At 44.8% G+C, this 15,524-nt stretch overlaps 1 protein-coding gene across 1 annotated transcript in view; it reads left to right on the top strand.

Annotated features, from left to right (window-relative positions):
• The window catches only part of LOC112222711 (protein bassoon-like), a 137,826-nt gene that overhangs the window by 22,566 nt on the left and 99,736 nt on the right, over positions 1 to 15,524 (top strand). The window contains exon 3 of the mRNA XM_042305280.1: positions 7,074 to 8,066. Coding sequence (XP_042161214.1) covers positions 7,074 to 8,066 — 993 coding nt within the window. The remainder of the gene's footprint in view (positions 1 to 7,073; positions 8,067 to 15,524) is intronic.

Genomic DNA, 15,524 nt, shown 5'->3' with positions numbered 1-15,524 from the left:
GTTGTATATAGTTATAGGTCATTTCACCAATTCGGCCACTTGGGTACATTTGGGCAACTTGTGTGGGACACCTGGGTGACTTCATGCTAAATGTCATGTAGCTCACCCATTCCTGAAGTTATCAGTCTGAAACTTTGCACACCTACAGTTGCCCTCTTGTGTTATCCATCAAAATGATCTCCAGCATCCTATCTGACTGTGTGGCTATTCTAGTACATGTGAAAGATGATACTACAATAAAAAACAGAAAACGTATGCTCTTTCTTTCTCTTTTCTTCCACCAGATCTACTGTGTTATATTCTTCTACATTCAATACATCCTTGCCTCTGGGGCTGAGCAACAGGCAGTTAGATTAGGTTATGTCTTCAGGCGGAAATTGAGAACAAGATGCAGCCATAAGAGGTTTTAACTATCTAAACCGATCCGCAACATCTCACGGAGCGGAGGTTGAGAAACACGGGTGTCGTACATGGAGCAGCAGAATCAGTGGAGGCTGTTGAGGGGAGTAGAGCTCGTAATAATGGCTGGAATGGAGCGCTATCAAACACATGGAAACCATACCGTTCTATCGATTCCGTTCCAAACCATTACTATGCGCCCGTCCTCCGATTTCGAAGTGCCACCAGCCACCATTGAGAAGCAGACTACTCTGTGAGTTTTTACTCTCCATCTGATGCCACTCCTGTGGGATCCCTAGTGGGGCCCCTGCTTGGCCTGTAATGTCCTGTCATTGCCTGGTGTACAACATCGAGATGCGGCTTTCACAACACGGAGTGGTTTTCCACTAATCACCTTCAAGATACCTATCATCGTTATCCTTCCAGCCGCCGAAGGTTCCTGCTTCAGAACTCGAATGCCAGCCTAGCAACATTTAGTAACGAGGGAAGCGCCTTTTGGAGAAAGTGTGTGCGCCCCGTTTGTGTTTTCCATAATTTGTGTGTGTGTACACTACAAAGGCACAGAGAGGCCTTTTGATGTCTCCTGGCCCAGTTTTGTGCTAGTTGATAAACCACTGCATTTCGAATTCCTCCTTTCTCCCCAGACTGCAGTGTTTTAGCAGCCCCATGTAGCCTAGCCCGCTGCAGCTTGGTGGTACTGCAGAAGGTTGTTCTGCAGGGCATGGGTTCTCCGTCTGTCTACCGCTGTGTCTGGGTCCGTCTCTGTCCGATCCACCGTTCCTCACAGTACCACTGTGTCTGCTTGCGGCCCAAATGGAAACCTATTCCCTATGCAGTGCACTACCTTTGACCAGAGCCCCCTATGCCTGTCCAAGTCTGTTTCGCCTTTCTCGGTGTGCTACGCCATTTCTCACATAACCACTGTGTCTGCCTGCGTCCCAAATGAATCCCTATGCAGTGCACTATGCAGGGGATAGGCTGCCATTCCAGACGTAGACCGTGTCTGCCTGTCTGCTTGACTGAGGGTGTGGCTGGCTGAGACCTGATGATGTTTAGCATTAGCTTGACATGGCAGCCAGCAAAGATAGAGGAGCAAAAGAAAGAGAAATGGCGTGTGAGAAGAATAGATCCTGATTAGACTTTATTAACATATTTGTTTTCCGCTGGCGTTTAGACAGTGTGTGTTTTGGTATGACAGTGCTGTGGTCTATCCCTGTAATATATGGTGTATATATCCAGCTCTCTGTAGGCTTCTCACTGCTAAATGATTTCCTAAAAACGCTCTCTCTCTCTCTCTCTCTCTCTTTATATATATATGAGAAGCATTGATATCTGAAGCAGTGCTGTGTAATTTGTGCTTCAATCCATGACAGGAGGTGACAGGGTGCAGAACACACACACACACACACACTACCAGCCACTACTAGAGTAGTGGAAAATGGATGACGAGATGGGAGAGAAATGAAGATTGAGAGGACTGCGATGGAGAGATGAGGACAGGGGAACGAGTGATAAAGATGTAGAGGGAGACCAAGATGGAGGGAGGGCAGAAGAGAGAAATGAAATGGGGGAGAGACCGCGATAGTGTTGCTGTAATTTCATGCTTTTTCATGGAAGAAAAAAAATCACATTTTATCAAGACTCACATGATTGCCCCAGAACAGGCAGAGAGAGAGAGATAGTGACAGAGGGAGAGAGAGATAGTGACAGAGGGAGAGAGAGAGAGTGACAGAGAGAGAGAGTGACAGAGGGAGAGAGAGAGTGACAGAGGGAGAGAGAGAGAGTGACAGAGGGAGAGAGAGATAGTGACAGAGGGAGAGAGAGATAGTGACAGAGGGAGAGAGAGAGAGTGACAGAGGGAGAGAGAGATAGGTAAACGAGTGATAGCTCTCCACAAAATATCATATTTCATAAAGGTTAACATAATTGTCTTAAGTGATGCTACGAAAGAGAGAAAAGGGAGAGAGAGAGAAAGAGAGAGAGCCTCTCTCAACCTTGATTTGATCAAGGCCCTGGCTTGTTTGTTTTTGCATATCTATTTTCCCTGCAGCCCACTGTTGTTTGTGAGCGCGCCAGGTTGATTGACTGTTCAAAGGAATGCCTCGTCACTCCAACCTCAGAGAGACTACAGGGACTAAAAACAGGGTGTGGGATACTACTGTGACTGAATGACTGACACACACACTGGCAGACAGACAGACAGACAGACAGACAGACTGACCCAGAAACACACTAACTTGTTGTCATTGACCACCTGACCCAGTGTACAAAATATCAACAAAGGCCTTATGGGAAATATGCACTCCTCAATAATAGGTGTAACAACCTTCTCCTCTCAGCCCTCTCCATTACTATGGTCCAGCCGGGCTTATGGCAACAATACGAGATCTCGGCTGTGTCCCAAAGGTCAAAAGTAGTTCAATACAGGAATTGGGTGACGTTTGGGACCAGCCCTCATTCACACTTGGTGTGGCTAATAGCTAATACTCATTTAGCTTCCACCTCGTGAACTCTGGAGTATTTGAACAGCAATTCACACTGTTCTTTCCCACATGTGATATCGAGGTAATTTCAAGTTTAGTATGATCTGGTGAGGCATCCTTCGCCATGCAGCGAGAGGGGTTCTTTTTCTAGCATTCACCAACCAGGCATAATGATTCTATGCTATCGTGCCTGGCTGGCTGGAGTTGTAAAATGCACTAGCTGTCCATGGGTGTGTCCCAAATGGCACCCTGGAAGTGATTTCGTACACTCGTTTTGACCAGGGCCCTGTTTGGAATGGTACCCTATTCCCTATTTAGTGCACTTCTTTTGACCAGGCCCCTTTTTTTAGAGCACTACTTTTGACCACTGCCCTCTGCTCAAAAGTGGTGCACTAAATAGGGAATAGGTTGCAATTTGGGACACTACCTACTGTATATGCTTGACATGACCAGTCCTGTGGAGGATAGTACAGGATAGTCAGATACAGAACTAGAGCCCTCCCCACTGGGGCACAAACGTCCATTCAACATCTGTTCCACGTTGGTTCAAAGTCTTTCAATTGAAATGACTTGGAAACAACGTTGACTCAACCCGTGTGTGCCAAGTGGATGTGGACTGCATGTCACAACACAGCCATGGCATCTTGGCTGTCGCTGGACATGTTATAGCCCAACAGTGATATACGTAAATACAATACATATCGCCTCTTAAACTCTTCCGTGTACAATTCTGTGTATGTCTTTGTAGAACTGCATGTTTCGGCGACATATTGTGTGTTTGTCTGTCTCTGGGTACTAGTGAATATATGAGTGTTTGTGTCTGTCTGTTTGTATGAGTGAACACAGGAGTTTGTGTGTCTGTCTGTGTGTTTGTGTGAGCGGAACTAGACAGATCTGTGTGCTTTTGAGTGAAATGAAATACCGATATGCGTGTCTGTGTGCTTTTGAGTGAAATGAAATACCGATATGCGTGTCTGTGTGCTTTTGAGTGAAATGAAATACCGATATGTGTGTCTGTGTGCTTTTGAGTGAAATGAAATACCGATATGTGTGTCTGTGTGCTTTTGAGTGAAATGAAATACCGATATGCGTGTCTGTGTGCTTTTGAGTGAAATGAAATACCGATATGTGTGTCTGTGTGCTTTTGAGTGAAATGAAATACCGATATGTGTGTCTGTGTGCTTTTGAGTGAAATGAAATACCGATATGTGTGTCTGTGTGCTTTTGAGTGAAATGAAATACCGATATGTGTGTCTGTGTGCTTTTGAGTGAAATGAAATACCGATATGCGTGTCTGTGTGCTTTTGAGTGAAATGAAATACCGATATGTGTGTCTGTGTGCTTTTGAGTGAAATGAAATACCGATATGTGTGTCTGTGTGCTTTTGAGTGAAATGAAATACCGATATGTGTGTCTGTGTGCTTTTGAGTGAAATGAAATACCGATATGTGTGTCTGTGTGCTTTTGAGTGAAATGAAATACCGATATGTGTGTCTGTGTGCTTTTGAGTGAAATGAAATACCGATGTGTGTCTGTGTGCTTTTGAGTGAAATGAAATACCGATATGTGTGTCTGTGTGCTTTTGAGTGAAATGAAATACCGATATGTGTGTCTGTGTGCTTTTGAGTGACATGAAATACCGATATGTGTGTCTGTGTGCTTTTGAAGCGGTTCAAAATTGGATCTTCAGAGCAATAACATGGAAGGAAGTAATGAGGGAATCATATTCATGAGCAATGATCAATAGTGGCTGGTACAGACTGGCTAGACAGAAAAAAAACATGCAAGACAAGATTCATTACGTCTCAGTACAAAATGAGAAACTTAATGATGTAAGAACAGACTCATTTACTTGCAATCACTTCCAGAGACCATAAACAGCCATTAAATGCGGCGGTGTGTATTCATGGATGCCAAGGGAAGCCAGGCTTCCACAAAAAAATGTACCAAGAAAAAAACATCGAAACTAACATATCTTTCCCCTCTGTGTTTCAAAAATGTCCTTTAATTTGCAAGAGGCAGAATGTATCTCACCGGAGAAAGCATCCGAGCAAACGAAACAGCGCCCCTCTGCCTCAGTATGTGTAGCGTATCTATCTGATGCTGTCTGATCAGAAAGAGCATTACATTGTTGCCGCCCGAACCATTCAATGCAAGGGAAGCCAGCAAGCATTTGGCCTCCCTTAATAAAAAAATGAATAAAATAATAGCCAATCAGCATTGAGCTAAACTGAGTGACCTCAGCTGTGAATGGTCGTGGCGCACAAAAAAAACCCAGTCCGTTTTTGGATTTGGCTTCAGGCCAATCACATCACATGACATCACAAATGCCATTATTGACAGAAAAAAAACGTGAATTGTTTTACATCTCGTTGTGTTGCTGTCCTCCGGTGGCTAGCTAGCTAAAATCATCTCTTTACTAAATTAACCATGGATGGAGATAGGGATTTAGACTTGTGGTTTTACTAAATTCTCCGTACTGGCTAATGATTACAACGGCGATTCTGATCCAACCATTAATTCATACATTGCTGTGCCCCTGGCCTGAGAGGATGGAAGTTTGAATACGTACCTAGATATAGAAGGCTAACATTGCCCATGAATGCAAGTTAGGCTAGTGAGCAAGCATGTTAGCCAGGTAGCCTAGGACAACACAAAATAAAAGAGTGTACTGTATGACAGCCATACACATCACTGGACAGATGCTGCTCTCCAGGTTTTGTAATGGAACAAATGTGTGGTTGAATTGATGAATTTATTATTTATAAGAATATAATATTATTCTTATTGTCTTGGCATTTAGGGCTATGTATCACAGTCGCAAGGCATATGAACTAACAGGTTTTTAGAGCAAACAACACCATTATCACAACACATAGGTTGTAATATGGCTTTTCTTTCTGTATTGGCTTCCCCAGTGATGTCACCCACGCACCGTTACTCATTAAAGGAAAGAGCTAGTCCTCTGAAATCATACTTCGTTGATGAAACAGGGATGTCTGGGAAGACGGGGCCTTTCTTCTTTGTGTGAATTTGTGTGTGTGTGTGTGTGTGCGCGCGCGCGCGTGTGTGTGCGTGTGTGTGTGTGTGTGTGTGTGTGTGTGTGTGTGTGTGCGTGTGTGTGTGTGGCTCCGTTTGTAAAGCATGGTGCTTGCAACGCCATGAATCGTTGGTTGGATTTGTTCTGGGCCATCCATATGAAAAATATATGCGTGCATGACTGTAAGTCGCATTGGATAAAAGCTAAACGGCATATATTATTAGTAAACATGATTAGTATGGTTTGTGAGTGAAACTAGGGGCCACATGGTTCTGTGTTCTAAAGGTCCGAGTTGAAGACCACACCCTCCATGTGCCCTGTCCCCGCGCATCATGGTGCTGGAACAGGGGACAGGGAGGGTGTGGTTCTCAACTCGTAGAGGGAGAGATGGAGAGGGGTGTGTCACTCCTGTCTTGTTACAGTATCTGCCTGGTGAAGAGGGAAAAGGGAGGGAGGGAGGAGGGAGGGAGGGAGAGAGAGAGAGAGAGAGAGAGAGAGAGAGAGAGAGAGAGAGAGAGAGAGAGGCAGGGGCAGAGACAGAGAGAGACAGGCAGAGAGACATGAAAGGCAAGAGGGAGGAAGAGGCAGGGGCAGAGAGAGAGAGAGAGAGAGAGGCAGGGGCAGAGAGAGAGACAGCGAAGACATGAAAGGCAAAGGGAGGAAGAGGGAAGCGAGGAGAGAAGGACTGAGACAAGACAGCGTGAGAGAGGACAGAAGGCGATAGATCCCATGCCATGTGTCAGTAAGCTTACGTCATCATGTATCAGCCCTGCTGTTTACCAACAAGAGGCTCCTAGTGAGACAAGCCAAGGTGTATCAAACTTCTCAGAGTAGGAGTGCTGATTTAGGATCAGTTCTGCTTTTCCGATTAGCATTTTACGGACAGGGGGACATGACGTCTGAGACGCTTGATACACACGGCTCCAGTTCTCTTGCTCAATGTATATTTGACATATGAGTTGTTCCTTGAAAACATCCATCGATTGTCTATAAAGTTTTCAGAAATTGATGTATTGATTTTTGTTAATAAAACCAATCGGGTAACATGCAATGATTTTAGTGAATTCAGTTGGTGACACTGGGTATGTATAGTACTCTGTATAGATACCTCTTGCTAATGCGGTTTTATTTATTCTTTATTGCTACCGTAGGTCCAGGAGTGGCTGTGTCTGAACTGCCAGATGCAGAGAGCTTTGGGAATGGACATGGAGACACCTCGCTCCAAGAGCCAGCAGCAGATCCACTCTCCTTCTCACCAAGCCAAACCAGAGCCCATCTCTGAACCTCAGCCCCAGGTCCAACCTCAGCCCCAGGTCCAACCTCAGCCCCAGGTCCAACCTCAGCCCCAGCCCCAAGCCCCACCTAAGGCACAGCCTCTAACCCAGCATCAGGCTCCGACACAGGCCCAGCCTCCACCGGGCCCTAACAGACAGACTGGTCCAGGCCCGGGGCAGACCCCTCAGCAGCAGAGAAGTCCAGGGGGCCCTGCTCCAGCCCAGGGTCAGGGTGGGGCTCGTCTCCCCCCAGGAGCTGTCCCTCTCCCAGGTATGGCCAAAGCTCCATCCCAGCCTGACCTCCGTGGCTCCCCTGCCCACCAGCCCCTGCCCCTCCGCCAGGACCACACCCGTAGTGCAGGGAGCTCCCCGTCCCGCCAGCCCCCACCCCCGGCCGCCGCCCCCGAGCAGACCTTTGGGAAGCTGTTTGGAGGCTTCGGTGGCTTCGGTGCCTCCCTCCTCAACCAGGCCAGCACCCTCATATCAGATAACCCAGTAGCTGCTCCGCCACAGCCCCAACAGCCCCCCAAACCTGCCCCCAAACCAGCCGGACCCCAGGGAGCTGCAGCTGGGGCTGGGAAACCACTAGGAACTCATCCAGGCCAACAGGGACCCCACGCACCCCAACAGGGACCCCACGCACCCCAACAGGGACCCCACGCACCCCAACAGGGACCCCACGCACCCCAACAGGGATCCCACGCACCCCAACAGGGACCCCAGCAGCAGGCCAAAGGTGCCTGCTGTCCCCTGTGTAAGACCAGTCTCAACGTGGGGGTGACGGGCGAGCCGGCCAACTACAGCACCTGCACCCAGTGTCACGCCCAGGTCTGCAACCTGTGTGGATTCAACCCTGCACCCCATCTGGAGGTAAGAGCGGTCTCATCTCTGATCTCTAGTCATCGGAGTCTTCAGTTGGTTGTGGTTTCTCTTCCTGTGTGTGGGTGTGTGTGTGTGTGTGTGGGGGAGTGTGTGAGAGGGAGATGCACAGTTTTGTGGCTTTGTGTGAGGTATGTGGGTGGATGTGATCATGTCTGAATAAGGGCCAAGTGCCCTGTGATAAAACTGGGCCATCTGTGGTGAAATAGATGATAGAATAGTTTATGGATGTGTTTCTATAAAAATGCCATGTCATAGTGCAATAGAATATGTCTCACTCTGGCTGCCCTAGTCTTTCTCTGTCTTTCTTAAACCTGCGTTCTACTAAAGCTTTCCCATTGGTGTGGGTCAGGGGCATTACTATTTGATACATCTGGGTTGTATTCATTAGGCACCAAACGAAAGAAAACAGACTGAAACAGGGAGGGACAACTTGATCTTGTTTTTGTTTTCTGTTGCAAAAACATTTTCCCGTTGAATGCCCCTAATGAATACAAACCGTGGTTTATTGGGCACTCTTCCTGCTGCTTCCTGTCTGTCTCTAGTAATCAGGTGGGATTGTGTCGCTCCAGAAGTGATGCCCTGTGACTCACAACAGTCTCCCCTGTGGTGGAAAGGGAGATTTAGGTCACAAATAGCACCCTATTCCCGATGCAGTGCACTAGTTTAGACAGGGCCCATGGGGAATAGGATGCCATTAGGGACATTGACATGGCCAATAAAACTAAATTGGGTTTGATCCTTTCTGAGTAATAGATGACTCATTCATTAATATCAATGAGTCATAATGAACAACCTATGGTGATTCACAAGGCAGTGTGAGTGACTCACCCCTTTAACCCTCTTAACCCACGGTTGTAAAAATACAACGCTGCCTAAATTGCATCCAGTACCGGTCCTAAACTTAACAAAAAATGTCAAACACTACCTAGTTCGTCTCCTTAGACCCAAACAGTAGTATTTGGTGTGTGTCAGTATTATTGTGGCATCAGTAGCCTCTGAAACATTAGAAAACTGTCCACTCGTCTGAGATCCCACTGGTCCCCTACACAAGCATACCGTCTGACTCCCAAGTGGCGCAGCGGTCTAAGCTAGAGGCGTCACTACAGACTCTGGTTTGTATCACAATCGGCAGTGATCGGGAGTCCCATAGGGCGGCACGCAGTTGGCCCAGTGTTGGGAGGGTTTGGCCGGAGTAGGCCGTCATTGTAAAATAAGAATTTGTTCTTAACTTTCTTGTTAAATAAAGGTTAAATAAAAATATATAAATAAACAAGCATACTGTATGTTGGTAGCCATCCATGCAAGCCCATGACTTGACATTTCTTTTCTTGTCTTCTCTAAGATGATTATGTCAATTTTCTTTTTTTGTATTTATTGAGAAACAAACATTCTGAGCTAGAGGTAGTTTTGTAAGTATTCCAAAAACACATAATTGCGCTTAAAGGTTTGCAAATCTGAGACATGGGGCCACATTCATATTTTAATGCAGAAGTAAGTGAGATTGTTTCCTTTCCAAATAATGCAAATATGGAAAACAAAATGCTTTGATGTTCTCTCTACGTATCAAAAGAACAAACATTTATATATATATTTTTTAAATGATTGGTTTATGAGGTCAGAATACTGCCATCGACGACCATTCATTTTATGGTGAAGAAGTAAGATAGGATGGCTATCTCTCTCCCAAGTTCAACTAGAAAGGACAACCAAATATTACTGAAAACAAATTCAATGTTCTCCATACATAGAAAACCCACAAAATACTTGATCCTTCAAAAAAGTATGAATTTGTTAGCAAAATACTAACATTTGGATAGATCCAAGTTGATCAATTTGGCTATTTCAGACAAAATATGACCTCATTTTAAATGTATATACCGTAAGACAATTTTTCCCATCACATGTCAATGCTTTTGATCCAATTTGATGTGATTTTTTAAAATAGAATAAAAATTTGTCCCGCCATTGAAGCTCAATGGTGCATTTTTGCAAAGCTTAGATACAATTATTCTACAAACGTGAAATTCCAAAAATGTATTATTTTCATCATTGGCCTATTAGAAGTATTTCTGAAGGGTAAAACATTTTTTTATCCTCATTTGGATTTTTGCTTGGGTCTCACAGGGTTAAAGGTGCGCCCCCTGATTCTTTCCAATAGAACCAAAAAAAAAAAAAAAAAAAAAAAAGGCCACTCGTTAGAACAGAGGCTCGTTAGGCTTTCAGGCCAATCAGGAGTCAGGCCAATCACGGAGCTTAATTATGCAAATCAGGCCCAATTGAATGATGGCAGTAATAACAAGATTAGTGGCCGGTGTTGGGCTTGTTATGGGCCTGCCTTGTCTTCCTCGGCATCTGGCTGGCAGTAGCAGTGGCTCCGGCCAATTATAGATAGATAGATAGATCGCTATGGAAACACGGCGCTATCGTTTGTCAGGTACTGCTTTGATGCCTGGGTGCATTCAGAAGCAGCTGAACAAGCCGAGCCGATGAGTTTCATGAGACGTCCAAAGAGTACAGAAAGTTTCGACGTGATGTGATGAGATGTCTCGCCGTGGTGTTGTGCAACTCTACGGCAGCGTCAATCAACCTGTGTGTGTTTGAAGATTGCATCAGCAGGCTAGGTTTTGTTTGGGCTCTATAGTGGCAGATTCGGATGTAAATGTAATTGGTACAATGCCTATGTTGTATCTGTATCTGCAGGTTTGTTGGTAAGGGCTAGAGAACTGTGTAAGGAGAGTGCTGATTCTTCTGTTTGCTTCCCCGACTAACACACACAAACACTCTCCCTCTTTTTTTCCTGCCTTCTCCCTCTTTCCTGTCCTGGCTATAGGCTAACCCTCTCTTGATCTCTCTCACCCTCCCTCTAGGTTTATTTGTGGCCATCCTCTCTCTCTGTCTCTTTCTCTCTTTTTCTCTCTCTCTGGGTGTGGCTGTAATTGGTCTAATGCATGGGGAAAGGAGGAGAGGAGCAGCCCCACTGCACTAGACAGCTCCTATAGCCCAGACTCCGTCCTGGGGCCCCCCCCTGGGGCACGTTTTGGTTTTTGCCCTAGCACTACACAGCTGATTCAAATGACCAACTAAGTCATCATCAAGCTTTGATTAGTCGAATCCGCTGTGTAGTGGACCCTGCTCAAGCCAACCCACATTCAGCACCCCTGCATTACACAGCTCCTCCAGCCAACCCAAATTCAGCACCACATCACCGGACAGCTCCTATAGCCGTCCCTCATTCAGCACCACCTCACCGGACAGCTCCTTTAGCCAACCAGCATTCAGCACCACACCATTTGACAGGTTCTCTAGCCCAGTGGTTCTCAAACCTCTCCTCGGAGATCCCCAAATGTTTCAAAATGTTGTTGTAGTCCTGAACTAACTCACCTGATTCACCTAGTCAAGGACTTTATGATTAGCTGACGAATTGAATCAGGTGTGCTAGCTCTGGAATAGATCAAATACATGGAATGGCTGGGGGTCGCTTAGGAAAGGTTTGAGAACCACTGCTCTAGCCAACCCACATTCCCCACCATACAGACAGCTCCACTAGCCAACCCATATTCCCCTCGGGTCTAGCAGGTGCTGCCTTTGACCAATCAGAACATTTCATCGCTTGTCTCTACATTTAAGCGGGACCACTGTAGACCAGTCAGTGGTTTACATGGTGTACTCTACAATACATTGTTTCATTGCATACAGGCTTGGGCATTGTGATCTGTCATTGTGTTTGTGTGTATTTGTGTGTGTGTGGTTATTTTAAGAAGTCTAATCTCTCATGGGCAGATGCATGTAACATAACTGGTATCGTAGCATCTGTCAACCGATGCAACGACTAAACAAGGAACTTTGCTCCGGTCATTGTTCCATCACTGGTCATTTAGACAAATCCCGATTTGTTTTTTTTGCAGGTGTTCGCTTCTTTTGAAATCCGGAGGAGGAGGGAACACTTGGCCCATAGACATTGTTCCGCCTCCGCTACTCGTCTTAGTATCTTCTCTAAAACTGGCGCAATTATACACGATTTTAGTTCTCGAAGAAAACCCGGAAATCTTTACACTCTGAGAATAGGGTTCCAAAAGGGTTCTTCGGCTATCCCCATACGAGAACCCTTTTTGGTTCCAGGATGAACCCCTTTTGGTTCCAGGTAGAACTCGTTTGGGGTCTTCAAAGGGTTATCCTACGGGGACAGCCGAAGAACCCTTTTAGGTTTTAGATAACACCTTTTTTCCCCCTACGAATGTGGGGTAGAAAATCTGGGATAATTTTTGGGATTACAATTCCTCTCAGCCCTATGGGAGCCATAATGCATAATTCATTGCCATTTGATATATGGACTGTACTGTAGTGTATATCAAATGAGGACTTAGCTCCCATTTTAATCTGGACAGTTTACTGAAAAGAGAGCGAGAAAGACAGTGTGTGTGTGAGAGAGAGAGCATGGAAGTGAGAGATGAAGAGAGATAGTGGGAGGGAGAAAAAGAAAGTGCGAGACAGAGATAATGACTGAGAGGAGAGAGAGAGAGATTTTACAAGTAACTGCCAAAATATAGGAAACACCAAAATAAAAAGTGTCTCAATAGGGTGTTGGGCCACTATGAGACAGTACAGCTTCAATGCACCTACTTGCTTTATTACCTCATTCAATGCACCTACTTGCTTTATCAGGAACCACACCTGTGTGGAAGCACCTACTTTCAAAATACTATTTTACTCAAGTGTTTCCTTTATTTTGTCAGTTACCTGTATGTTACAGCAGCCTATGTGATTCACATCAATCAGAGCTGTGGGATTTCTATGGGTCTCTAGTGAATAAGATGTGTGTGTGTGTTAGTTACTTCCCCAATGCTGGCTTTCAGGGGAGATTATTCTATTGTAATCTGTATCATTCTCGTGTATTCTATATTATTATAGTGTCATTGTTCCTCTGGTTGTGCAGGTAAATAAAACAACATAAATTGTTGTTGTTTTTCTACTGATGTGAGCAGACTGGTCTAATTTACATCTGGGTCTAAATGGAGTTGGTGGTTTGTGTGTGTGTATGATCGCTCCTGGGTGTGTGTGTCTGCTCCTAGGTGTGTGTGTGTGTGTGATTGCGATATTACCAGATTTACTGACATTTATACAAATGTAAAATGTCACAGCGCACTGCGAACAGCGTCTATAAAAGACAGACCACAAACAATGTGTTTGTGGTCCTCCAGGCAGGTGTGTGTGTGTGTGTGTGCAGAGGAGTGTGAAGCTTTATCCTCCTGTGTCTAAGACTGCCAATGGCACCGTATTCCCTATGTGGTGCACTACTTTAGACCTGAGCCAATAGAACTCTCGTCAAAAATTGTGCACTAAAAAGGGAATAGGGTGCCATTTGGCACACATCCTTAGATTTTCCTCAGAGCATCTAGGATAGAGAATGTTACTGTGACTCAAATAACTATGATTATAGTATTATAGTCAGTCCCGATACTCCAAGTCGATATTCACATCATAAAAAGGAATTCTCCTCAACCACACCCACAAATGGGGGAAAATAAATGTTCTTTCCCATTGACCTCCATGGTAAAAGAGCTAACGTTGTCGTTGATTGTTTTATATACAGTTGAAGTAGGAAGTTTACGTACACTTAGGTTGGAGTCATTAAAACTTGTTTTTCAACCACTCCACACATTTCTTGTTAACAAACAATAGTTTTAGCAAGTCGGTTAGGACATCTACTTTGTGCAATTTTTCCAACAATTGTTTACAGACAGATTATTTCACTGTATCACAATTCCAGTGGGTCAGAAGTTTACATGCACTAAGTTGACTGTGCCTTTAAACAGCTTGGAAAATTCCAGAAAATGATGTCATGGCTTTAGAAGCTTCTGATAGGCAGATTGACATAATTTGAGTGAATTGGAGGTGTATCTGTGGATGTATTTCAAGGCCTAGTTTCAAACTCAGTGCTTCTTTGCTTGACATCATGGGAAAATCAAAAGAAATCAGCCAAGACCTCAGAAAAAAAATTGTAGACCTCCACAAGTCTGGTTCATCCTTGGAAGCAATTTCCAAACGCCTGAAGGTACCACGTTCATCTGTACAAACAATAGTACGCAGGTATAAACACCATGGGACCACGCAGCCGTCATACCGCTCAGGAAGGAGATGCGTTCGGTCTCCTAGAGATTAAAGTACTTTGGTGCGAAAAGTGCAAGTCAATCCCAGAACAACAGCAAAGGACCTTGTAAAAATGCTGGAGGAAACAGGTACAAAAGTATCTATATCCACACTAAAACGAGTCCTATATCGACACAACCTGAAAGGCCAGTGCTCCAAAACCACCATAAAAAAGCCAGACTACGGTTTGCAACTGCACCTGGGGACAAAGATTGTACTTTTTGGAGAAATGTCCTCTGGTCTGATGAAACAAAAATAGAACTGTTTGGCCATAATGACCATTGTTATGTTTGGAGGAAAAAGGGGGAGTCTTGTAAGCCGAAGAACACCATCCCAACTATGAAGCACGGGGGTGCAGAATCATGTTGTGGGGGTGCTTTGCTGCAGGAGGGACTGGTGCACTTCACAAAATAGATGGCATCATGAGGGAGGGAAATCATGTGGATATATTGAAGCAACATCTCAAGACATCAGTCAGGAAGTTAAAGCTTGGTCGCAAATGGGTCTTCCAAATGGACAATGACCGCAAGCATACTTCCAAAGTTGTGGCAAAATGTCTTAAGGACAACAAAGTCAAGGTATTGGAGTAGCCATCACAAAGCCCTGACCTCAATCCTATAGACAATTTGTGGGCAGAACTGAAAATGCTTGTGCGAGCAAGGAGGCCTACAAACCTGACTCAGTTACACCAGCTCTGTCAGGAGGGGAATGGGCCAAAATTCACCCAGCGTATTGTGGGAAGCTTGTGGAAGGCTACCCAAAATGTTTGACCCAAGTGAAACAATTTAAAGGCAATGTTACCAAATACTAATTGAGTGTATGTAAACTTCTGACCCACTGGGAATGTGATGAAAGAAATAAAATCTGAAATAAATCCTTCTCTCTACTATTATTCTGACATTTCACATTCTTAAAATAAAGTATCCTAACTAAACTAAGACAGGGAATCTTTACTAGGATTGAATGTCAGGAATTGTGAAAAACTAATTTTAAATGTAATTGTCAAAGGTGTATGTAAACTTCCGACTTCAACTGTAGAAATAACTAAATATGCTGAAAAGCTGCTGTGTTGTTCAATGTAACCAGGTATAAAATCCCGACCTACGGTTCGGTTTGCAATGCTCCCACATAGGGAAATAGAGAATGTGAGAAGAATCCTGTGGCTTCACACTATTCGACATGGGAAATGTGGGTACCCGGGGTCCAAGTAGGGTACAAGTAGCTAGGTGTGAGGAAAACAATTCATCACAGGTAAGCAGTGCCGATTTTAGCATGTAAATCTTGGTGGGGCAAGAAAAA

Source organism: Oncorhynchus tshawytscha, linkage group LG02, assembly GCF_018296145.1.
Source record: "Oncorhynchus tshawytscha isolate Ot180627B linkage group LG02, Otsh_v2.0, whole genome shotgun sequence".
Lineage (NCBI taxonomy): Eukaryota > Metazoa > Chordata > Actinopteri > Salmoniformes > Salmonidae > Oncorhynchus > Oncorhynchus tshawytscha.
Note: the sequence above shows the minus strand (reverse complement) of the source record. Positions and strands in the feature narration are given on the sequence as shown.